The sequence below is a fragment of the Phragmites australis genome, chromosome 15 (assembly GCF_958298935.1).
Source record: "Phragmites australis chromosome 15, lpPhrAust1.1, whole genome shotgun sequence".
Taxonomy (NCBI): domain Eukaryota; kingdom Viridiplantae; phylum Streptophyta; class Magnoliopsida; order Poales; family Poaceae; genus Phragmites; species Phragmites australis.
The window spans coordinates 25,929,264-25,956,274 of NC_084935.1; the positions used below are offsets into that span (position 1 = coordinate 25,929,264).

General features: G+C 47.5%; 2 protein-coding genes across 2 annotated transcripts; both read left to right on the plus strand.

The window, feature by feature from the left end:
* Nucleotides 1-1,755: 1,755 nt before the first annotated feature.
* On the plus strand, nt 1,756-2,929 carry LOC133893478 (uncharacterized). Its single transcript, XM_062334506.1, has 2 exons — nt 1,756-1,912; nt 1,994-2,929. The coding sequence occupies exons 1-2, from the start codon at nt 1,838-1,840 to the stop codon at nt 2,561-2,563; spliced, it is 645 nt and encodes a 214-aa protein (XP_062190490.1). The 5' UTR covers nt 1,756-1,837; the 3' UTR covers nt 2,564-2,929.
* Nucleotides 2,930-18,034: 15,105 nt separating this feature from the next.
* LOC133892689 (protein NUCLEAR FUSION DEFECTIVE 4-like) lies at nt 18,035-20,408 on the plus strand. The gene has a single exon (XM_062333592.1). It carries the CDS (start codon nt 18,043-18,045, stop codon nt 20,068-20,070), a length of 2,028 nt encoding a protein of 675 aa, XP_062189576.1. The 5' UTR covers nt 18,035-18,042; the 3' UTR covers nt 20,071-20,408.
* The last annotated feature ends 6,603 nt before the right edge of the window (nt 20,409-27,011 follow it).

The window sequence follows — 27,011 nt, forward strand, 5'->3', positions numbered from 1 at the left end:
TCATGTGGTAGACCTGAAGATTTGTAAATGGTGGTACACTTGCATTTGAGCTGTGTAGTTGATAAGCAATGTAGTTGAGCTGCTTTGGTCTGTGTATTAAGTGAAAGTGTTGCTTTGGTCTGTATATTAGTACAACTGTTGCTTTGATTGAGCTATGTGTAGTATGCACTGATCTTTCCCTTGCCCCTAAAAATGTGCAAACTATGTTTGGTTTATATACACATAGCAAATATTGTGGAAACTATGTTTGGTAATGTGTGCAAAATGTTTCCCCGGCTGAAACCTAATTGTTTATTTTTGAAACCTGAGATGAAATAAAGGGCTCTCCTGGCCTAGCTGGTGTGGCTAGTGTGCCTTTGCTTGAGCTATATGCACTGATCTTTCTTATGTAGGCACTGTTTTTCATATATGGACACACTGTATATAATTGATGCTTCACACTGTCTTCCTTTGAGGATACACACTGCCTTTGGTATATATACACATAGCTATTCCTACATGTTGGCCACAGTAGTGATATCCAGTTGCAAATACCATGCTGGGACCTGTTGATTTCGTCCATATGAGCTGTTTGTGTCAGGCATATTCAATAACCCAATGAACCAGAATGCTTCATTCATTTCAGATAGTAAATAATGGTCCAAACCTAGTGTCATGCACCAGAATTAATGGTCCTTATTGGTTCTTTACTTTTCTGCTTAATTACTGCAAGTGTCACATTGTGTTCCTACTGTACTGTGACTGCATGGAGAGGAACATTAGGTACATGTACAGACTTCATGCATGATTGGTAGGTAACAGATTCTCAGTTGAGCCATCGGTGTCATTGGTTGTAGATGGACGCCGCTTCGCTCGCCGCCCTTGTCTCCAAAATGCAGGACCACGTCGAACAAATGGCGGTAGAACTGAAGAAAGTCGTGAAAGAGAACTTGACTACGGAGGGCACCCCCGCCGATGTGGACCTGAACCGAGCTCTCCTTCAGGTCGAGAACATTGCCGGGGAACTGGAGATGCTCGTGTTCCAAGTGGAAGATGCGATGCAGACTGGTGATGGCCGCAAGGAAGTGTCGGAGGCCACCACTTTGGTCGAGGATGGGTCCGGTTCACAGGATGTCGACTGCAACGACATTGTTCCAGTGGATTGGAGCGGCGATGAGCTGTTGTGTGGAGATTCCGCGGACTCTATGTCAGTAGAATCCGATAGGTCGTGGCGTATGCAGTGAGTTACTCTATGTAGTAGGGTTTAATGCAGTGGTAATAAACGTAGTGTTGTGTTGTACTAATATAACGAAACCATATGTTCCTTACTGTCTTTGTGTATTGTCTTTGTCGAATAAACTGCATGGTTCATGTATTTCATAGCCTTTGTCCCATATTTCATGTGTTGTACTGATATGACGAAAACATATGTTCCTTACTGTCTTTGTGTATTGTCTTTGTCGAATAAACTGAATGGTTCATGTATTTCATAGCCTTTGTCCCATATTTCAGGAGCAGTATGGAGTATGCCCCTTTTCTTCGGGGTGATGAGGATGACATTCCGTGGGACGATGTTGTGCCACCCACTCAGGATGACTTCATCGGGACGCAGCTTCCTATGTCCGATGAACAGAACGAGTTGCCAGCGGCATGTGGTCGTGGAAGCAGTTACACTATCCAGGAGGACCTTCTGCTAGTCAAGTCGTGGCTCAACGTGAGTATGGATCCCGTGGTGGGAACGAACCAGAGTATGAGGGCTTTCTGGCAGAGGATCGAGACATTTTACCACGAGCACAAGGAGTTCCCTACCACTCGGAACAAGAAGTCTCTTCAGGGTAGGTGGACATTCGTCAACGGCATGGTGCAGCGATTCTACGGGCACTATGCTAAAGCCCTTCGTACTAGGCGGAGTGGGATGACGGAGGCCGACACGGTATGCATCATTTAATGCGCATGTATAGTTTCCATTCAATATATGTACTGTGCCATTTAATATGTTGTGGGCAAATTTCAGATTGCAGCTGCATGTCAGATGTTCCAGGCAGCGGAGAAAAGGGAGTTCACACTGATGCCATGCTGGGCCGAGTTACGCCACCATCCGAAATGGCAATCAGAGTCTTCTCGCAAGAAGCAGAGGACTGCGCCATCAACACAGGAGGGAGAGACCTCCCCCGGCTGCATCGATGGTGACGGTGCGACGCCGGCGCATACCAGCGGGAGCAGCCGGCAGAAGCGGCCAGCAGGCCGAAACAAGGCAAGGGACCTCGCTCGCGGTTCGGCTTCATCAACATCGGTCACAAAACCAGTGCTTGAGATGTTCGACAGGCAACTTGCGGTAAAAGAGAAAGTTGAGAAGGAACGCGCCGATCGCTTTGCAGAGCTGTTGAGGATTGAGGAGCACAGGTTGCGCCTGGAGGAGGAGCGTGTCCAACTGGAAAAGGTGAAGGAGGAGAGACAAAAAATCAGGGAGGAGAGGGAGATCATGAGCATGGACATTTCGCAAATGGACGAGGACCAGCAGGCATATTACAAGAGCCTTCGCCGAAGCATCATCGCAGCTCGCCGAGCTGAATCTGCCCCCTGAGTTTTGGTGCTTTACTTTTCATGCAAACAGACTTTTACTTTTCATGCAAACAGACTTTTACTTGTTAAGCAAACATGATTTTCAGTTTTGTCTGTTGAGTACTATGTAGTACCTACAATTTGTATTAATTGCCTGTTTAATCATATTTTGGACCGAACTATTACATTGTGGCCGATTGTTCAGTGCTATGAAGTTTGCTGGCCGATTGCATATTTTCGACCGAACTATTACATTGTGGACCGAACTAATACATTGTGGTCTCATTTGCAACGTGCATGAGTGCGATACGAGATTACATTTTTGTTAACACGATGTAATGCGATACGAGATTACATTTTTATTAACACGATGTAATGTGAGACGAGATTACATTTTTTTAACACGATGTAATGCGAGACGAGATTACATTTATTTGAACACGATGAAACAGGATACGATATTACATTTATTTAAGGTGCCATGAGGTCTATTGTCCTCCTGCGACCTGCCACAGGTGCTCCACAATGTCGTCACGGAGTTGATGATGCGTTGGTCGACTTCTAATTTGCCCGTACCTTTCCATAAATGCTTCAAGCGGGGGGGGTTGGTTCGTGAGACGGCACCGCATCCTCGCCCGAACCCTCGTAGATGTAGTCGATAGCACCTTCCGTTCTCTCATCCTCGATTATCATGTTATGCATGATGATACACGTGGTCATTACGTCGCTGAGGATTTCTTGATCCCACAACCTCGCCGCGCCACGGACAATGGGAAACCTGGACTGCAACACTCCAAATGCCCGCTCAACATCCTTTCGTGCAGCCGCCTGCTGCACCACGAAGTGTTGATGCTTCGGGCCTACTGGAGATGGTATGGGTTTCACAAATGTCGCCCACTCTGGGTAGATCCTATCTGCAAGATAGTACCCTATTGTATAATGGTGGCCATTAATAGTGTATTGTACCTTCAGTGCTACTCCCCCAGCAAGGTTGTCAAGGAGATGAGACTGGTGCAGCACATTGATGTCGTTCAATGAACCTGGCATCCCGAAGAAGGCATGCCAAATCCATAGGTCCTGCGATGCCACAGCCTCTAGAATGATAGTCGGTGCATTGACATGGCCCCTGAACGAACCGGACCACGCCGTGGGACAGTTCTTCCACCTCCAGTGCATGCAATCGATGTTTCCAAGCATCCCGGGGAACCCTCAACGCTGGTTCATATCCAGCAATCGAGCAGTGTCCTCCTCGGTCGGCGCCCGGAGGTACTCGTCACCGAACACCTCGACAATGGCCTGAACGAAACGCCGCATGCTCTCGATGATGGTGCTCTCCCCTAGCCGGAGGCACTCGTCGAGAGAATCTGCAGGAGTATCGTAAGCTAACATACGGAAAGCGGCAGTTACTTTTTGCAAGGGTGATAGCCCAAGCTCTCCGGCAGCGTTCCTCCTTTGCTTGAACCACGGGTCATGTTCCTCCACCTCCCTCACAATCTTGCAGTACAAATCGCGATTCATCCGGAACCTGCACGGCGATGGATCAGAACTAGTTCATATCTCGTCCGTTCGTAAAAAATAGAATAGTGTTACCTGCGCCGAAAGATGTAGTCGGGGTACACTGCGGACTCAGCAAAGTAGTCGTTGTACAATCGATTGTGTCCCTCCTGACGATTCCTACGGATGCGCCGGTGCCCGGGGACAGAGCCTCCCCACGGCCCTCTACGCGACGCTTCGACGTCGGCATGCCATGCGGCAAGCGTCGCTAGGACCAACTCATCTTCCTCATCGGACTCCTCGGTGGAGAAGCATAACTCTCTCATGTACTGCTTCCATGCAGCACGAGGCTCCATTTCGTGGCTTGCAAATGAGAGCCCCTCTTGCACCTATATATAGTGCCCGGCCGAACCTTCCAAGAGAAGCCACTTGTGCTCCTTCCCTTGCAAGCCACTTTCTCGGCGTCTTCGCCCGCAAGCTTCCGTCAGCCTTCCTCCACACGATTCCTTCTACTGCAAGACCCTAATATTTACGTTGCAACAAACCAGTGCAACGGGATGCTCAGTATATGTCATCACGATGCTCAGTACACACCAAAATAGGAAAGAGAAGATAGAGGATGAAATAAAGGAGATTCTGTTGGAGATGAAGGGAATGAGGGATGCTGCAATAGTGATAGGGGATGCTGTAATAGTATTTTAGAGGATGAAGTTTTAGGGATTTTGTTGGAGATGGCCTTAGATATAGCAACACGATATTGTGCATTGGAGGGGTACTTTTTTCACGGGAATTTATTTCTCCTAATATGACGTGTATCATGCGCATTAATTAGGTGTAATCTAGAACTTTTTTACTGACATGGCATGGAATTAAAGAGGAGAGAGAAAAAATGTATTATCCTAAAGATACAGCTTGGGCTCCATATCTAACGTCTTGGATATTGCGCGGGGTGGAGCCATGTCCATTTGATCACACACATGCGACAATTAATTGATTTGCTCATCTCAGATACTACATCTGTTCTAAAATAATGTCGTACAATAGGTACTGTTAAATTTTAGAATATTTAATCATTAATATACACAAAACTATTAAGATTTGACATATAAAAATGATAGTAATGAATCTATCATGAGAAGTACTTTAAAATTATCTATTTTTTATCATTTTTATTAAAAAATAGTTATCAAAAATAATAATTAAATATGCTTATTGAAGACCATATCAATAGACTAACCAACCAGTAAAAAAAAACAGAGATAATATAGTAATATGATACTATACATTAGAGGGTGACAATCTTTAGTACATCACACTACGATACATTGCATTGGGAGCACTGGTCTTGTTCGATTGGACGCCTCAAACCACTCCCCTACCTGACCAATGAATCACGAGACGATACGACTAATCCGAGCGCTAATCCAACCCGATTACGCGGCCGGCTCTCCCGGTCCACCACGCACATGCTGCCTGCACGTCTAAACGCGACACGACCTCCACGGTAGTCGCCGGCTCGTCGCCGCGGGCCTACAGCTCGCATCGCTGTCTCCTTTAGGAAACGAGGCATCTCCGTCCCCATCGCCACACCTGATCCCCTGTTCCACGAAGGTCGTGGCCGTGCACTCCCAAGTCAAGCTCTCGTGCCCTGCGTGTCTGGATGGTTTGGTAGCTTGGCTGATCAATCAGGTGCAGTGCAGTGCAGGCGTGTCTGGAAAGCGATCACTGCGACAGGAGCAAGAAGAATTTCACTTTGACCAACGGCTGTTTCTGAAGGCTAGGGTTGAATGAAAATCTCGTGGTCTATTTAGCTCGGCTCTAGCTCGGCTTAGTTCATTCTAAAATCTAATAAGTCGAGTTAGAGTTTTAGCTCGTTTAGATAACAAATCAGTTTGTGAGTAGCTTCCGAGCCAAACAATCAAAAGTTATCATTTACATCATATCGCTCCTTTTCAATGTGATCATCAGTTTGCTTATTGATCATCTTTATTTTTGATAGAGAGACTACTCGCCAGCCTACTTAACTTTTTATTGGTCAGCTACTCGTTACGATGTAACTTTTATCTTTTTCTTCTCACATCGATCGTTCCTTCAGGCTTTGTATGTATAGACGAATATATGAGGAACGTTGTTTCATATATTTTTTGGAGGAATATTTTGTTATAATAGTAAAACATATATAAGTTGATATGTCTGTTGTTGTGTTGTATATGAGTTTAAAAAACATCCAGAAGAGATTAGCTTATAGCAATTATACTTATGATTAAATCATTCAAGCAATATACTTGTAGATGTCATTAGTATTATTGTATGATTTTATCAATGTATTTTTTATTAGATGTTTATATTCTTTTCATCTTAGTAACAAGTTGCTTCTTTAAAAAAAATAACAAACTACTTACAAGCCAAACTAACTTTTATGCTCGCTATATTAAACGAGCCAGCCCAAATGAATCAAGCTGGCTCGTTATCCCGCCCTACTCAAGGCCATGCATGCCTTTAGGTGTGGTGGTTGCCGTTGGTCTAGAACATCGGAAGTTTTGATCGGACGGCCAGGAGATGTCCGTGGAGAATCGTGACTAGGATGCAAGTTTTGCTTTTGGATTTTATTTTGTCATTGGGTAGATACAGAATTCACTCGCTTGAACTAAAGATGCATTTCCATCTACTTAAGCTGAGAAAGTAAATGAATTGAAGTATTTATCCAGAACCACCTATTAGTCTACTTAAGCTGAGAAAGTAAATGAATTGAAGTATTGATCCAGAACCACTATTAGTCTACTTAAGTTGAGAAAGTAAATAAATTGAAGTATTGATCCAGAATCACCTATTAGATAGGTATTTACATCTCTAATCATGCCATGGTACCATGGTGCTCCTCAATCTTTTTATGCTGGGAAATGGTGAGGATTAAGTTTTGACTATTCATCTTCCAAACATCAAATGTTTGTTCAACGACATTACGAACATTAGAGTGTAAATAGTTGAATATCTCTTTCTCACCACTAAGGAGCAACACCCCTCCTAAAATTAGGAACATGATACATTTGGTCCTTGTATGGTGCTAAATAACATGGTCTATTTGGGTAACTAGCATCAACAAAATAATATTTTTCTAAAACATAGAAGTTTATCATTAATTTAGCACAATAATTAACGATAAAAAGAAAGAAAAAAATAAACCTAATGGTGGATGTGAAATGTTGTTCTATTAGCCTCCAAAGCATTGTAGAGCACACTAGTGTCATGTATAGAGCCCGGCTAACAAATAAATGCATAAATGAATCTCATATAAAATCAACTACAACCATCACATTTTGGATTAGACTTCCGGATCTGTCAATATATCTAATATAATCTTTAGGAGGCAATGTTGCTAAGATATAAATACCATTGATGGTTCTAATACAATCTTTAAGATATGCCCATATTCTTTGGTCACCACTGATCCTAATAGCAAAAAAAATAAAATGCAATCGGAAGCTTAAACCAAATCCTTTAAAGGGTTTCTACTTATAATTACCATTCACCACATATGTCTACAGTTACCTGCTCTGCATATTAAGCTAAAGAATACAACAAAGCTTGCATGTGTAGCTTCTACAGCAAACTGGGGGATTTTTAGCAGGCGTGCAAGTCAAAACCCCACAAAATTTTCGGCTAGCTGCAATGATTAGCAATCCACAAGCGTTGTTAGCAATCCACCAGGCAGCATTCAAATCTGCAACAAACTGGACGTAAATATGGTTCTGATTTCTGACAGAATAACAAAACTGTAGCTTCATGTTGGTGAAAACTGAAAACATTTGGCAAAAATTCGATTTTGTACAACATACGTGACCGTATTTGCTTAAATGGATAACTATTTTTTGTATTTATAATTTTAGCACATGTATACGGCACACGGTGTGCCGAAAACGATTTTTTGGTACACGGTGTACCGAAAAAGGCATTTTCGGCACACCGTGTGCCGAATACACTGTATTCGGCACATGGTGTGCCGAATACAGTTGGTATTCGGCACACCGTGTGCCGAAATACATTTTTTTTCGTACTCCTCCCATTTATGTGATTTGACTGTGTAATTTATGTAACAAAATTAAAAATTTGCTAATCTAAAATATTTTAAAATGCATGAGTAAAAAAACAGTCTTTAAGGCGACCAATAGTCTTAACATGGTATATTCGAATATGCGCAAGATTAATAAGGTATCAGTGATCATCTTAAAATGGCAATAGAAAGTGATGATGTAGATTAACGAAATCGTCGAGGCATTGATGGTATGAAATCGTCGTCGTCATCGTCTGGAGGTATCACGATTGGAGCACGTGCTCTTGTATGGTTCGTTGAACCTTGTACCGTGTGGTTGTGGCTGGTGGAACGTCGAGGCATAGATGGCATGAAATCGTCGTCATCGTCGTCGTCCGGAGGTATCACGGTTCGAGCACGTGCTCTTGTATTGTGCGTTGAACCTTCTCCTGTGTGGCTGGTGGAACGCCGAGGCATTGGTGGCATGAAATCGTCGTCGTCATCGTCTGGAGGCATCACGATTGGAGCACGTGCTCTTGTATGGTTCGTTGAACCTTGTACCGTGTGGCTGTGGCTGGTGGAACGTCGAGGCATTGATAGCATGAAATCGTCGTCATCGTCGTCGTCCGGAGGTATCACGGTTGGAGCACGTGCTCTTGTATTGTTTGTTGAACCTTCTCCTGTGTGGCTGATGGAACGCCGAGGCATTGGTGGCATGAAATCGTCGTCGTCGTCGTCTTCAGGTATCGCGGTAGTAGGATGTGCTCTTGTAGTAAGAGTTGAACCTTCTCCTGTGTGGCTGGTGGAACGCCGAGGCATTAGTGGCATCAAACTTTCATCAGCTCTTGTACCCCTTGGGTTCGCTGATCTTCGTCGTCTTCGACGCGAACCAGGCAGCACACCCCCGCCGAAGAGCATTTGCATTGCCAAGAGGTGTGGTATTTCTTTGTTGATTAACTCCGCGTCTTCTGGGAATGCCTAAAGCAGAAGAGGGGTATTCGAATCAAAAACAATAAGACAACTATGGTGATGAAATAGAAAATGACGAACCTGTATGTGGGATGCATACTGGTCGGGCAACATCGCCATCCTTCGTTGCCTCATACAGAAACCCAGTAAAGAAGGATGGTCGGCTAGTTCGCAAACCCTGAGGTATATTCGGTGGCGCTCATGTAATAGGGCCCTAAGGTCGTCGGTTGTTACATGTAGAAGTGGAACGGTGAACGCAGAACATGACGGTCTTGTATTTAATTTAGACACAGCTTGGATTAGGTTGTTCTCTTTGAAGGGATCATCCTTCCCTCCACGCACAACCTGCAAGCAGGCAGTTAATGCTATATCGATCGTTGTATATGTCCATGGGAAGGCAGTAGTAGAATTTCTCGCCATATTGAGATTTCCCTGCAACTTTTTTGGTCTGCACCAAAGCACGATTCGCTGGTTATTTAATAAACAATAAACATGTATGAAATGTCGAAAATGATATATACAAATACTTAATAAGTTACTGATAAATAAGTTATGTGTCATAATTAGTTAAAAAAGATTATGTAAACTAAATATAATTACTTGAACACTGAAGTGTATGGCATAGTACAAATGAGTACATAATATAGTGTATGGCATAGTACAAATGGCTCTTTAACGATGCCGACGCCGCAAGAAATCCTCAGGAGTGTAAGCGTCTGGCGGGTGTGTGGCCCTCATCCCAGCCGCCTGAGCTGGCCCCTGCCACGTGTGCCCTTGGTCCTCATCTTCGTCTTCATGATGTGATCCAACTCCGCCGAATGTGTATCCAGAACCGCTAACTCGGCCCTGCATATACCACGCTGTAGGATCGTCATGCGGGAGTGTGACTGCCGGTAGTACGTGCTCGGTGGGAGTCCGAAATGATGAAGTCCTAGCTTCCTGGTACCAGTGTGAACCCCCTGGTGCATCGGGATATTGGGGGTATTGGCCGCTCAGTAGCTCGGTGAAGCTGCTCGATTGCAATGCACCAGCCCAGTCAAAATCTTGAGTGCCACTCCAGGTGGGCGTCTGCTGTATGTAGTCAATGACATCCTCGTTGTGAGTTGATAATCTTGGTGGAGTTGTCTGCGTAGCTTGAGTAGGTTGTGTGAGCGGAGGGGGCTGAGAACCCAGTATGCACTCCTCAGTAGCGGGAGCTTCAGGTATCACCTCCTCGGCTCCAGCAGAAGAACGTGTCCCATGATGTGCCGCAGACGAAGGGGCCTCCCGTGAATGTGCCTCATGAGCACTGGATGAGCGCCTGCTGTGGGAGGCACGGGACGGGTCCATGGTGGGTACGTCGTATGCCCTATAACGCGGGGCGCAACCACCTAGTCCACGTATCGCGGACCAAAGGCAAGACCCTCTCGTCCTCATGTAGTCTCGGAGAGGGTGCCTATCCCTTCGCGTGGCTGACCCACTCGCTTCCCAACGTTCATGCTCCGCATGCCTATGCATTTCGATCCCCGCTTCGGTCTGTTGTTGTTGAGGGTTATGTCAGTAATACGGATGACAAACTAATAAAAATCGTTATAAGTACAACATCACTTACCACCACATGTAGAAGCCAGGCACGATCTTCGGGGAAGGTCTAGGGGCTGGCGGTACGCTGCCGCTGAGTAAGGTGGGACGCGTTCGTGATTGATACCACGCAAGGTACTCCCAGTACGAGCTATCGTCGTACTGTCCCGCAGGAACGACGACATCCACTGGGCCAGACTCCATCCACCGGGTTATGTGTTCTGCATTAATCTCCGCCCAGTCGTGGGTGCTTGCGTTTCCTTAGGCACTCCTCTTGTATGTGACATAAATAGTTAAAATTTTGTAACATAAAAATGGTATCTACAGTAACACACTTACTCGTGCGTCTGACCAGCGTCTCGTGGGGGAGGTGCTGGCACCAACTGACGATGACCAAACTGCCTCTGCACACGGTCAGGAGAATACACTTCTACATTGTTCATATAAACACTCCAACGTATAAAATGCTTTATGTAACAAATAATTACCTGCCGTGAATATAACTCTTCCACTGCTCCTTTCCTGGTCGTGGAAGTACTAACGGGGTGCCCCTTATCGGGAGCCCGGTCAGCATGGCAACGTCCCGTAAAGTAACGGTCATCTCTCCGCAAGGAAAGTGGAACATGTGCGTCTCAGGACGCCAGCGATCGACCAGGCCTGTGAGCAGTGAGACCTTGATTGGCGACAGTGGAGTCCTGCCACCACCCTCCATGGGAGCTCCTGCCATCATAAGTGCAAACGGTAGGAGTCCGGCCTGTGCGAGGGGCTCGTGGAATCGAGGGTCTAACTCCTTAAGCTTGCGCACACTCCTGGAACGCAATGGGAGCAACTGCAAATATATGCAATACATTTTTAGAGTAAGTACCAAGCTATTAGAGCAAATGAAATTCACGTAATATCGATGTACCTGTTGCCCTGCAAAAATCATCCTTCCCCTGTGGTTCTCGTCATACCGTAGTTGAAGAAGCTCGGGAAGGTGAACGTGAGCCATGCCAATGATTTCAAGCCTCATGGTTCAATTATAAAATAAAGTAAGACAATAGCTATTACAAAATGGGTACAACACCTAATACGTTCATAATAAATTACAATACAATCCATGTTTCCAACATACTTCATATAACAAACTCACTAGCACCAAAGCTAATACAATCCAGTTCGATCGTAGCCTAATAGTTTACCGTCGGGTCGGACAAGTCCTCCTGTCATGGCCGGATTGCTTGCATATTTTGCACCTACGTAGTCCATCAACAGCATCTGCTGCATCTATGTCACCTTGAAGCCTCGTGGCTCTAGGCCTTCCAGGATCCGTGCGTCTGGCCCTGGGATAAGGTACCCACTTAGGCCCCTCGATTGCTTTGTAACTGGATCCGATGTTAAATGAACGCATCTTTGGAAGCCATGTGCTCCTCAGTGCATCGATCGTGAAATAGGGTGATACGTATTGTGATCCGTCGTTCCCGCCCATGTCCCTGCAAGCGGCCAAGATATGGGAGCACGGGATATGATGTAGCTTTGGCTTATTGCATGTGCACTTCACCTCGTGAGGACCAATTTGACATTGTTGCACGGTGTCCCCCGCACTGTATCCAGAAGTGTACCGACGAAGACACATGACCTCAAATTCATTGTTGGTCCAGTCGTAGATCCTAGTCCGATGAAAGTGTGCCTTACTCCTCCTTCTGGATAGGATTTCCTCCACCTTAGGTGCGAACCGCGTGCTGCACTCCATTGCAGCTATACCACGGTCTCGAAAGTAGTCAGCCGTCCTATAGAATGTGAGCTCAATTATGGCACACAATGGGAGGCCGCGTACACCCTTTAGGACATTGTTGAATGCCTCAGCTATGTTCGTTGTCATGATCGTATACCTATTATAAGATACAACAATTTTAGATACAATTTTTTGCGTAACCAAAAGAAAATTACGATCTTTCAAACGCTATGTTCTCACCTAGAACCGTGAGTATCATGGAATAGGGCCCAACGCTCCGCCGGCTTTCCCGCTATCCACTGGCTAAACGTACCATGTGAACGACTAATGATGGTTTGGCCCCCCACCATTTGCGTCCGTAGATGGTCCTCCTATGCTTCTTGCTGTGCCATCATCTTACGAGTGGTCTCATTTAACTCTCGCCATATCTCGTTGAACTTCGCCTGCTGGTTCTGAAGACATAACCATTTGAACCTCTTCACGAGACCCTTGTTGTGATACCTTGAGTAAAGGTTCACACCTAAGTGTTGCATGCACCACCTTCTCTCCACATCAGGCCACGCAATGAAGGGGTTTGTGCTGGCATGCAGCACATCCAATGCATGCAAGAGGCCCTTATTGCGGTCTGATATGATGCAGACTCGTTCCCTATTACCGACGACACGTGTCCTCACCAAGGTAAGGAACCACAACCAACTATCATTGTTCTCACTCTCAACCAATGCATAAGCGAGAGGAATTATCTGATTGTTTGCATCCGCCGCCATCGCTGTCATTAGGTTACCATGGTACTTGCCACTAAGAAATGTGGTATCCACACATACCACCGGTTTGTAATGCCTGAAAGCTTCGATGCATTGGCCAAAGGACCAGAAAAACCTAATGAGGTATCAATCAGTGTTGCTGTATGACCCATCATCCAGCCTGATTGGCTCATCCGCCATGGCCCACTGGGTCCCGGGGTTGGTCATAGCAATCTTCTGCATCAGCCTCGGTGCGTAGTGGTACGAATCTTCGAAACTTCCAAACAACATCTTCAATGCCTTCTGCTTTGCTCGCCACGCGGTGTGGTAATTGATCAGCATACCCGTCTTAGTCTGCACCTCCTCCATAATGGATTTTGGCGACAAACATATGTTTGTGCCAACAAGGGTGATGAGTAGTTGGGCTATGAACCTCGCATCAACCGCGTGGCTCACATTCCTAATAGCCTCTTCGCTGCATATATGTGGGGTGTGTCTACTCAGCACAAAATAGTTCTCGTGCTTTGGCTTATGGGCTCGTACGAAGTAAGGACAAGTCGGATGCTTCGTACACCTAACCTCATACTCTGTATGGTTAGATCGGGCACACTTGTGGTCCCTTCTTGTGATTACAGCATAGTTGCTGATAAAGTGGATGACCTCTTCCCTGTTCCGAAACCGTTGCCCCACCTGGATGTCGCTATTCTGATATCCCCAATTAGATAGGGTGTTATACTCACTGATGGTACAATTTAGCAGCCCAGCACCATGAAAGTACTGGATCGCCGGCACCGGGTCATCATTGTCAGCACCTTCTTCGTCGCCACTACCACCGGCTTCATCATCCATGCATTGTGCATCTACCTCACCATGGTCCACTTCGGGTCCATCCGTACCCGAAGTGCCCTCCCCGACATTCCCTCCCGCCTCATCATGCATCACATTATGGTCTAATCCTTCCACAGTAGCCACCTCTTCACCATGCACCGGTCGTGATACTATGGTTACGTACACTCCCATTTCAAAGTTCTCCTCTAATGCCTTACGTGAGTACAAGGCCCAAGCGTTGTTCGTTCTCAAATCGAACAACGTATGGACAATGAGCGAGCTGTTTGGTACAGACCGTGGCCTAACACCCTCTAGGATAACATTGTAGGACTGCTGGTTTATACGCAAAAGGCTCATAACATGTGTTTGTAAGCCTTTTAGATCAATTGGTAGCTCAACCGTACTCTCTATGTGCTGGCAGTTCTGAATGGACACGAGTCTCCCATGCAAAACAGCGGGACGTTCTCCATAATAAATATGGATAGTCATAGCGTCTCTGCTAAACAAACATAAATGACCAAATAACTAATTAGATGTATGTTACATACGTGCTCTATTTTAGCTAATGCATTAGCACGGAATAAATACTATACTTGCTCTAATTCCTTTTTTTATTCTAAGTATTACAGTTAATGTTACACTATAGTTGCTTCTGTTGCGATATAATAGAATATACAAATAGTATACCTACTCTATTTTACCAACTTAATATCATTTATCTAAATGATTTGAACGATCTACTTGCTCTAATTACATTTTGTAATCTAAATATTACGATTAATTACACTATAGTTGCTTTTGTTGTGCGATCATAAAATATGCAAATATTGTACCTACTCTGTTTTTCCAACTTAATATTACTTATGTCGGTGTATCGGGAACCAGGGGTCCCTGAGTCCCGAGACCAGGCCAGCCGTCCGCCACGTGTCACCATCCCGCGAGGTCCCCCCCCCTGCAGGATGAGGAAAATCTAAGTTCCGGGAGAAGGTGCTCGGGCCACAGCCTCTGGTTCCCAAGCACCCCAGTTCCCCAATGACCCACAGAGTCCAAGTACCGGGAAGAAAATGCTCGAAAGGGTTCCCCCTCGCCCCCAAATACCATAGTCCCCCGATGGGCCGAACAACCAAGTGCTCAGGAGAGAGTGCTCGGGGCTGCACGTGGCAGTCCCCGAGGACTCGGTTCCCCGAAGGGTCTAAAGGAGTGCTCAGGAGAGAGTGCTCGGGGCTGCACGTGGCAGCCCCCGAGGACTCAGTTCCCCGAGAGGTCCTACAGAAGTGCTCGGGAGAGAGTGCTCGGGGCTGCACGTGGCAACCCCCGAGGACTCGGTTCCCCGAAGGTCCTACAGAAGTGCTCGGGAGAGAGTGCTCGGGGCTGCACGTGGCAGCCCCCGAGCACTCGGTTCCCCGAAGGGTCCTACAGGAGTGCTCGGGAGAGAGTGCTCGGGGCTGCACATGGTAGCCCCCAAGCACTCGGTTCCCCGAAGGTTCGCGCAAGATCGCCTGACGCCCCGACGACCCGAAGGAACCCGTCGGTGGGGTGTCAGCCAGTCAAAGGTCCAATGCCGCATTTAATGGGCACGCGCGGCCTGACATCCTGACATCCTGACATTCTCAGCTGCCCATGCCATGGTGTCAGTCCCTGCCATGCTTTGGCAGGGGGGCGTGGGTCCATTAATTGCACGGGTCCCATCTCGTATCATCCGGGGTACCTCGGGATAACGTTGCCAGGATCAAAGCGTTCCGCCTGCCACCCTGCCCTGACAGAAGAACAAGACAGGGTGGGCGCATCGGGCGCCTCTGTGGCTGCCCGGTGGGCCCTCTCAACGGCGCCAGAGGACGTCCACAGTGGCGGGTGGTCGGATGCGCGCCGCATTTTTCCACTGCCCCTGTCACTTCGCCGAGACGGAATGATGACGCCTTTCTCCGTGGCGCCTTGGCACTCGCGCCCCCTCTTTCCCATTTGGGGTAAGCCGAGGTCTGCGTGTGTATAAAAGAAAAGGATGGAGAACACATGAAGGCAGCGAAGCCAAGAAACAACTAAGCCAGACAAGACGAGATCAAGAGAAGAGACCACAAGAGACGAAGAACATCACAAGCAAGCTCAAGCAGAGCTAGAGCACGGGAGCCTCAAGCTCTCTGTAGACAATACACCCTTGTAACCAGACACATCCTTAAAGAATTCCCTTCAAGGAAAGATATTGCACTCACACAGGAGTAGGGTATTACGCCCCCGTGCGGCCCGAACCTGTCTAAACCCCGGTGCATTTATCTATTTTTTGCACTAGGACGATCATCCCCCACCACCTGTCGTTGCATTTCTTTCCGTTTCCATTTATTTCCCCGACGAGCTCGTTCAGGATCATCCCCCCGGCCGAATCTTTAAAAAGGGGTCTCTCGGGATCCCTGCGACAGGAGTTCATCCTCCGACAACTTATCCAATGTATTCGAACAGAATAAATACTATATTTGCTCTACTTACATTTTTTATTCTAAGTATTACAGTTAATGTTACACTATAGTTGCTTCTGTTACGAGATAATAGAATATACAAATAGTATACCTACTCTATTTTACCAACTTAATATCATTTATCCAATTTATTCGAACTATCCACTTGCTCTAATTACATTTTCTAATCTAAATATTACGATTACTATTACACTATAGTACCATCTATTACAAGATCATAGAATATGCAAATCTTACACCTACTCTATTTTAGCAACTTAATATCTACATGCTATAACTATATTTTCTAATCTAAATATAAGTACATACATAATCTATGATTCAAATAAATATAAGTACTTACTACTAAGAAAAGCTGTCCTGCTGCACCGCAGCTCTTCGGGCTCGACTGCTCACACTAATCTGTTGCTCTGCTCTTCTCTCCTCCCTGCTCTCCTCTCCTCCCTGCTCTCCTCCTTGCTCTCCTCTGCTCGCTGATGCCTCTTCGTTGCTCGCTGCGCTGCCATTTATAGCCTCACCGAGCAGACAACAGCACGTGGGAGAGCACCATGCGCCATGCAGCCATGCAGCCGGCCAAAAAATGTGGGGGACAAAAGGACAAAGTAAAAAGAAAAGAAAAAAGAAAACGACGTGACAAAAGCGTATTTCGGCACACGGTGTGTATTCGGCACACCATGTGCCGAATACGCTTTTTGGTTGTATTTGGCACACGGTGTGCCGAATACAGTCATTTTCGGCACACCGTATGCCGAAAATACCTTTTTCGGTACACCGTGTACCGAAAAATCGTTTTCGGCACACCGTGTGCCGAATACATGTGCTAAAATTGTAAATACGAAAAATAGTTATCCATTTAAGCAAATACGGTCACGAATGTTGTACAAACAGTAAGTATGTACAGGCCCTAGTTATTGTCAGACTGACGATTTGACAATCGTCATTGCATCTCTAGCTAGAGAGAGGTGAAAAGAAACCAATGGCAGACATGAATATTGGGATTTCGGGCTCGCAACACAGAAAAAAGATTCTACAGGATCAAACAATCGATCTGCCCAAGCAATCTACGGCTTCCTAACCAAACAAAACAAGGATTCGACTCCAGTCCGGGATGGATCTCTAATCCACGCCGGTCAAGATGGGGCGGGGACGACGAGGGCGGAATGGTTACCTGGATCTGGATCGAATAGAGGAGCTCGAGCAGGGCCGCGCGCGACGTTGTGCGGGATCCGGTGAAGGAGGCGCTTGAGTGCAGCCATGGGGCTTGAGCAGCGCCGTCAGGCTTGAGTGCAGGAGTGGCGGAGGCTCTTGAGTGCAGCGCCTATTATGTCATAACCATCTTGGCAAGGGATCACAGTAATGTATCACTGAAATCCTAACCGTACGTGATTCGACGACGAGAAAATACGAACTGCGAAATAGTGTAGCATCTCTAATTTTGCTTCGACCAAGTTAGAGGATACGAACCTCTTGGCAAGGTTCGAAAAACTAAATAGGACTTTGTTAGGCCATCACAGCTGAATTTTCTCTAAACCAGTTAATTCAACCACTGGTCCTCGCAAAAATTACGGTATTACACTAACCCAATTTATTTTAAGTTTTAACTATGACATTTCACATATCTGAAAAATCCAATTTCTCAATGACCTAGTTCGTTCCAAATTCCAAGACAGAAATGTGAAAGAGGCTTAACTGAGGATGCCTCAAATCTGTCACTCCACACTCCTTTTCTCTCTCAGTAAGCTCGTTATATACAGCAGCATCGATATAAACATACTCGCAATTGACACACACAACAGGCACCAACGAACCACACGACAATTAAACAACCAACCAAAGAAAGGCGCCATGGTGTTCGACGCGGGAGCCGGGAGCGCCGGCGGCTTGCCGGCGTCGCTGAACCAGAACCCCCTCCGCGTGATCCTGACGCGGCGGTTCGCGCGCCAGGTGCTGCTGGGCCGGTGGTTCACCGTGTTCGCGAGCCTGCTGATCATGGCGGCCTCCGGCGCGACCTACATCTTCGGGAGTTACTCCGGCGCGCTCAAGTCGTCGCTGGGGTACGACCAGCGAACGCTCAACACTGTCTCCTTCTTCAAGGACCTCGGCGCCAACCTCGGCGTCTTCTCCGGGCTCATCAACGAGGTCACGCCCCCCTGGGTCGTGCTTGCCATGGGCGCCGCCATGAACCTGTCGGGCTACCTCATGGTCTACCTCGCGGTCTCCGGCCGCACGGCGCTGCCGCCGGTGTGGCTCGTCTGCTTGTACTTCTTCGTCGGCGCCAACTCGCAGTCGTTCGCCAACACGGGCGCACTCGTCACTTGCGTCAAGAACTTCCCGGAGAGCCGCGGGGTCGTGCTCGGGATACTGAAAGGGTTCGTCGGCCTCAGCGGCGCCGTGTACACGCAGTTGTACTTGGCGTTCTACGGCGGCGACGACGCCGAGTCGCTGATACTGCTCATTGCGTGGCTGCCGGCGGCCGTGTCCGCCGTGTTCGTGCACACCATACGGTACATGCCGTACCCGCGCCGTCGCGGCGGGCAGGAGACCAGCGACGATCCCTTCTTCTGCTTCCTCTACCTCTCCATCGCGCTCGCGTGCTTCCTGCTCGTCATGATTGTCGTGCAGAAGCAGGTCCCCTTCTCGCGCGACGCCTACGGCATCGCCGCCACGCCGCTGCTCATCCTCCTCTTCCTCCCCCTCGGCGTCGTCATCAAGCAGGAGTACAAGATCCATCGCGAGCGCGAGCTCGACGCCACCCTCCGCGCCGACGATCCGCCGCCGACCATCACCGTAGTCGACGGCGCAGACCACGTCCAAATGTCCACCGATACCAAGAAAACAGAGCAGCCGGTGGCGCCGCCCACGTCGAGTCCTTCCTCTTGCACGGGGAAGTTCGGAGAGTGCGTCAAGACCATGTTCCGGCCGCCGGCGAGGGGCGAGGACTACACGATCCTGCAGGCGCTGGTGAGCGTGGACATGCTGGTGCTGTTCGTGGCGACCATCTGCGGCGTGGGCGGCACGCTGACGGCGATCGACAACATGGGCCAGATCGGCCAGTCGCTGGGCTACCCGTCCAAGAGCATCAACACCTTCGTCTCGCTCATCAGCATCTGGAACTACGCCGGGCGCGTTACCGCCGGCTACGCCTCAGAGGCCGTCCTGGCCCGGTACAGGGTACCCCGCCCGCTTCTCCTCACCGGCGTGCTCCTCCTCGCCTGCGCCGGCCACGTGCTGATCGCGCTAGGCGTGCCGCAGTCGCTGTACGCCGCCTCCGTCGTGATCGGGTTCTGCTTCGGCGCGCAGTGGCCGTTGGTGTTCGCCATCATCTCCGAGGTGTTCGGGCTCAAGTACTACTCCACGCTCTACAACTTCGGCGGCATGGCCAGCCCCATCGGCTCCTACATCCTCAACGTGCGCGTTGCCGGGAGGCTCTACGACGCCGAAGCGGGACGGCAGCACAACACCGGCGGCGTCGGCGGGCGCGACAAGGTGTGCCTTGGGGTGGAGTGCTTCAAGCGGTCGTTCCTGATCATCACGGCGGCCACCGTGTTCGGCGCGCTCGTGTCGCTGGTGCTCGTGTGGAGGACGTGGAGCTTCTACAAGGGTGACATCTACGCGAGGTTCCGGGAGGGCGCCGGCGAGGCGCAGGACGGCCGTCTGCCGGTTGGACAGCATCGGCGGCCGGAGGAGGAGGAAACAATAGCGGTCAACGGCAGGAAGGGGTGATTAGAGAGAGAGAGAGATGCATAAAACAGCAGAGGAAGTAGAACGCTGCTCAAGAAATTGTGGTTCGGTAAACGCCACCCCTACTGATTATGACAAGGGGGCCCACGTAAATATGGTTTGTATTACCCTAGGGCTATAAAAAAAACTCGAAGTTTGTAAGCTACCCAAATTTGACTTGTTCTAGATTGAATTTGAGCTCACCTAGACCTCAAAACGTGCCAAATTTGAGCCTGGTCAAGACTCACTAGCTTGATAAAACTCGTGTTAACAAGAACTATGATTTTTATTTGAGTTTATTATCCTATCAAGTCTATATAATCTTAATTTTTCTTATGTAACTCTAAGACCTAAGGAGACATTTCAAGTAACAAAAGAGATGAATCATCCTAAGGCTATCTAGATAACCACATTACAATAAACAGTTAAGACGGCAAGATCTATTTGAGCTTTCTCGATATTTCTTTCATTACCGAGGTTAGATGAGCCAAACTTGAGCCTACTCGAGTCGAGCTCGAGCTCATCAGTAAGATCGGCCGTCATCATAAGCTTGTTTGAGCTCGACTCGAATTTTTTTAAGCCAAACCTAACGTTTTAAGCTCGCTTGGACTCGACTCGTAGACAACTCTTTATTATATTTAAAAACGTAGTGGTATGTACCAACCAACCCCCATTTAACGGAAATTTCGTGACATATCACTCCAAAATGTGGGTGCCGTATAAAGCATCATTGATACGTCACCGGCATGTGGCTATAGACGAAAAAGTGGTGTTTTGGTAAATGCTCAATTAACCCTTCCTCGTCTCTTCTTCCTTTCTCGTTCTATCTTCATTTTTGACAGAGGACCTATGTATCTCCTTTCTTTTTTACCGATGTATTCTCATTCCATTTGTCAATAAAAAAGCCAAGAAAAGCTTCACTCTCCATCCAATCCCGCGTGCCCATCAATCAGGTCAGGGCCTTCAGGCCCCAGTCCGGATGGGAACGGATGGCGCCGTGCAACGCTTCGCGTGCTCGGTGCAGGTGGTGATAGGCACGGGAAGACAGCCCTGCGTCCTGTGTTGACAGCAACCGCTGACAGGTCCAGGCTTGTCGTACCGCTGCGCTGTCCTGCTCTGGATTTTTTTTTATTTTCAAAATTTACAAATATATACGTTTATTTTCAAAATTTGTAAATCTATACTTATATCCTCTGTTCAATGAGAAAGTATAATTTTATTTCTAGTTTTTTTATAACCATTTTGATAATATTTTGAGTTTCAAGAACATTGAAACGTTGAAGAGCGACGTAAATATATATATTTGTAAATTTTGAAAACATGTGCATATATTTACAAATTTTGAGAATAGAAAATATAGAAATAAAAAATATACCTGTACGAGCAGAGTGCGCTATAGAGCATGTGAATAGTGCAACAGTGGCCGGGGCGAAAGATGTAGTAAACTTTTAAGTCTTTTATAGATAAAGAATCCAGCCTAAATATTACATATATTGTGTTTGATTTTTTTGCCTTTCTCTTAGTAAGGTGACTCTTTTTTTTTCCCCCTTAACGGCAGGCACACATGTTTGTAAATTTTGAAAGCAAGGACGGCTTGGACTCGCGCAAACGACGCACCTGCAGCGTCGTCGGCGTGAGTTAATGCACGCCTCCTTGCACTGCACTGCATTATTGGCCCGCCGTTGCCTACTCCAGAGTACATTTTCTTTCTTGCTCATTTGTTTGGTGACAACAAATCTTACGCTGAAATAATCAATTTGTTGTCGGGATAATTTACACAGCCACAACCCACGATAAGTTTGGCACCATTTCCCAGGACTGCAGGCGAGATGAACCGCTCTAGAAACTTCTAGGGTTTGTTCAAATTTGAACTAAACCATAAGAATTCTAATCATAGTCTCTCGAATCCAAATAAGCCCTCAAGGTGCACAGGGATACATGGTTAGCAATCTTAACAGCTGGATATGCTTAGCGGGCAATCATCGACGAGTTATTTGATAGGAACATGTGTTCCTGCCGTTAAGGGGAAAAGAGAGTCACCGTACTAAGAGAAAGAAAAAAAAATCAAACACAATATATGTAATATTTAGGCTGGATTCCTAATCTATAAAAGACTTAAAAGTTTACTACATTTTTCACCCCCGACCATTGTTGCACTGTTCACATGCTATGAAGTGTGCTCTGCTTATTCGATGTGGCACACACATAGCGATCTGACCGTCGGTATCTTCCCTTAAGTTCCCTTTCCATCTTTGCACTTGTTGTAGCCCATCATTGTATCCCACCTACTTCGACGAAGCCTACCGAAACCCCGTCCCCCATTCCTCGCTCGATCTAGGAACGTCGCCCTCTCTAGGAGACTCCGCCACCGCACACCAACTGTCGATCAGTGGGTCTTCGATTGTGCTCCACCACCAGCCACGCCACAGTGGACCTCGAGCTCAGCTAAGCGTCCAAGCCCCTGGCATCACTTCCTTTCGCCGCTCTCACCCACATCTGCGGCGCTAGCTCTGGCCCAAGCGACCATCCACAGATCTACCGGAGTCGCCCTCACCTCTCACTTCTGTGCCGCTTTCTGTCACCCGCGCCACCCTACCCTGCTTCCCCACACCACTACTACCGCTGACCTCCTTTGCCAGTTCACCGCCTCCACGGCCACTTGCGGTCGCTGTCGGTGAATCAGGAACCGGGGGTCCCCGAACCCCGAGGCCAGGCAGCAATCCGCCACGTGGCGCCATCCCGCGGAGTTTCCCCCGCGAGGTAAAAAAGATTAAGTCCCGGGAGAGGGCGCTTGGGGCCACAGTCAGTGGTCCCCGAGTACCCAAGTTCCCTGATGATCTATGAAGTCTAAGTGCCGGGAAGAAAGTGCTGGGGGAGGTATACGATGACCCCTGAGCACCCGAGTCCCCCGACGACCAGGAAAGCTAAGTACCGGAAGAAGTGTGCCCGGGGCCGCGAGTGGTGGCCCCCTAGACACCCAAGTATTCCGAGGACCCACAGAAGGAAGTTCCGGGAGAGAGTGCTCGGGACTGCGTGCAGCGGCCCCCGAGCACTTGGTCCCCCGAGGATCCGTACAAGCGTGCCCGGGATAGAGTGCTCGGGGAGGTGAACAGTAGTCCCCGAGCACTCGGTTCCCCGAGGATCAAGAAAGGGCATTCTCGGGAGAGAGTGCTCGGGGAGGTGAACAGTGACCCCCGAGCACTCGGTTCCCCGACGACTCAGAAAGCCCCCTGACAGTGGCCCCCGCAGGGGCCCACTGGTGAGGTGTCAGCCAGTCAAAGGCCCAAGGCCGCATTTAAAGAGCGCGTGTGGCCTGTCACCTCCAACTGCTCCCATCACGCTCGGTGCCAGTTCCTGCTACTTTCTGGCAGAAGGGCGTAGGGTCATTAAATGCACGGGTCCCATCCCGTGCCATCCGGCCCGTCTCGGGATAACGTCGTAAGGGCCGAGGCGTTCCGTCTGCCGTGCTGTTGTGGCAGGAGAACAAGACAGGACGGGCACGCCGGGCCGCTCTGTGGCTGCCCGGTGGGCCCTCTCCACGGCGTCCGTTGCCAGTGCATTTATGGTGACGGATGACCGGGCGTGGGGCGTATTTTCCATCCCCGGTCACTTCGCACAGAGGCTATGATGACGCCCTTTCCGTTTATGGTGCCTCTCGTGCCCTCCCATTCGAGGCACGCTACTGCCGGCAGGTATTTAAAGCCGCCGGCAGCACGGACAAAGACATGCTCTGAGGTGAATCAATCGCTCACAAGCGGAGACAAGTTTTTGAAGCTTTGAAATCTCTGAGCAAGCTAAGTAGAGAAGAGAAGAGAAGATCGAGAGCACCTAAAGCCAACAGACACACGTAGACCGAAGAACAAGGAGCCTCGGGCTCTAAGATAGACAAATATTCTTGTAACCAGCAACATCCTTGAGGGACATTCTCAGGGTATTTATAATATCCATACAGGAGTAGGGTGTTACGCCTCCGTGCGGCCCGAACCTGTCTAAACACCAGTGCATTTACTCCGTTCCATACTAGATCGTTCCACCCCATCGGCCATCACATTCATACCCATTTATTTCTCCGGCGAACATATTCAGGATCATCCCCCCGGCCGAATCTCTAAAAAGGGGTCCCTCAGGATCCCTGCGACAGGAGTTAACCCTCCGACAGTCGCCATGCCCGCTGGTGTGGACGAGAAGCACACATGGGAGGAAGAGGACGCACAGGGACTGCAACTCTTTTGTGTGCTCCCTCTTCACCCTTGCGTCCTCGCCCAGATGCTCGCCGCTTGCCCCCGTCGGTCCCCTCACGTGGCTGCCCAGCCGTTCTCCCTGGCCCTAGCTCCGACTCCACCATCGCACTCCTCGGCTCGCCGGTGCTACCGCCACCCTCCCTCAGCCTCTGCCGCCTAGTTCCTTCTCCTCCCTACTTCGCAACCCTTTGCAATAAGCTGACGCTACCATCTCCTTCCTGGTCGCTTCCTCCTCCTCCCCATGTATCTAGCATTCGGCTCCTCTCCAATCCACTTCTGTCTCCACCGCCCAACGACTTCGTAAGAGCAGCGGATGAATCCTCAGACGGGTGAAGCATGACGTGACGCCCACATGAATCTCTCCTGCACTCTCGCGCGTGTGCGTTCCTAGATAAAAAAAATGATATTTCTCTTTCAGCACCACTGGCCACTCACAGCCTATTTGATGGAACGGCGCGGAGCACGAATATGACAGTAGCAAGCGGCGCCGCGCCAGCCGCATCAGGGCCCTTTCATATGCATTAGGATTTCTCTTAGACACTATCCTACAACACTTGCTGTCAACCTATCTCGCCATTGAAGTATCTGCATCATAAACGCCCAGGTTAGCTTGAAAGTGCATCTAGGCCCCCTAAGTGGGTTTTGGCTTATTGATGACAAAACGATTAAGGGACTAATGAGTTTATTGAAGCGATGAACAGGTTTTAGTCTCATTGGTGAAGATATACGACGTTGACGTCCCTCAAAAAGAAAAGAGAAGCGGTTTGTAGTACTCAATATGATTTAATTTGATTTTATCTTTGAAATTGAGTTTAGGAAAGTCGTACTATCAAGAGGAATGCAATTGTTAGTTTTGATAGTGTCTCAATGCTCAAAGTAACCTATTAGAACCAAATGTTGAGAGACACATTCACCCACGGACACTGGAAAATAGGCAAAGTGTTCTGAGTCCGGAGTCTCCGGTGTTCACCGGATACTCCGGTACTTAGTGTTTTAGGCCGGAGTCTCCGAGTGAGACTTTGCCAAAGAGTCTCGGTTCCGATTTAATTTTAATTTTCCAGAGTCTTCACCGGATACTCTGGTGCTTGGTGAATTTTGGCCGGAGTCTCCGAGAAAGTCTCCGGCAGAGAGCCTCTGTTAGCATTTAATTTAAAAATGGCCGGAGTCTCCGGTGTTCACCGGATACTCCCGTAGTTGGAGTTTTCGACCGGAGTCTCCAAGTGAGACTCCGCCAGAGAGTCTCGGCTAGCATTTATTTTTAATTAGGTGCTTCTTAGTGAGGTGATCGAACTTCGGGATAAATTCTTGTCTCCTTATTTTTGTGCAAGCTTTACTAATTGTTGTAGTTTTGGGTTTTCCCAAATTCTATTATTCATGAGTATGTTACTACAGTGTATTGTTGTTTAAGTAATTTACTCCTAGTAGAACCTGTGGTATCTCTTAGATTCTAGTAAACTTGCTTAGATTCATTTCAATTTCGAAATCCTATATAACCCGGATAATCCAGACAAGATCGGATAGTCCGGACTACCGGAGTATCCGACCTTCACCGGAGTATCCGGGCTCTGATTAATTTTGATTTTCAAAAATGCCTATTCACCCCCCCCCCCCTCCAGGCGACTTTAAGTACATTCAAGCATCTCATATCATGTCGTAATTTCGAGGCCTCCTAAGTATCTTCACATTGCCAGCAAATGTATAAATGCTTATGCTCCCATTTGCACATGTATTTCGTCACTCCTTTGATGGAGATTGCATTCCAAATTTCCAATGCTGTTTGGATAGGATTTGTAATTTTGCACATCCGTAGCCATGTATGGATTGTGGGCTGCTCAATGCTCGCCTTTCAAATATTTGCACGAAAAGGTGATGCCCTCACCAATTTACAATGTGTAGCTATCATATTTTTCCCCTCATTACATATGTTCCTTGCATTACACTGAGATTTTTACTTACCCTATGATTTTGTAATCACCTAATTAATGTAAGTGCACTCTTTACTGGATAATCAACCACACTCAAATAATAAGAATGCTATCTTTGGATAGACTAACAAATATATAAAGTATGTCGATGTATCCCTTTTATGTTACCAATTACAAGAAATGGTATGTCTTTGGATGACCTCCTAGCATACAATTAGTGAACTCAATTGTTCAATATATTTTTCAATAATTAGCATCAATTTTATATAAACATATGAAATGTACAACTAAAATATTTACGATTCCTTTTTTTATGTAAGGTCACTTTGGTGACTAACATGCTTTGATAATAAAATATTTAGTTGATATGTTATTAACAATTATGGTCATAAAAACAATTTGTGAGTGTTTGTGCATTGATTTCCATCCAATACCATACGGATAGATATAATCCATTTGCTTACTAGTTGGTCTTGTAATCATACAATATTATATAGCGGAATAACTTTCATGTTGCATGCATCTTTTATTGGCATAAGAAAGAGACGACCAACATATTTAAGAATAATTATCATGGTAAATCAAATGTGCTAAAACCTGGCTCTGATACAAAATATAAGCAAAATTCACGGAAGCTATACAAGATCGTATTAGCACAAATTGATTTAACCGAATAAGATAAAACAACCTTTATGTATGCATCGTACAACTCAACCATTCATGTGCTACCGCACAAACTTACCCACTTGCATATTAGCTCCTTGCATATTGAATATAT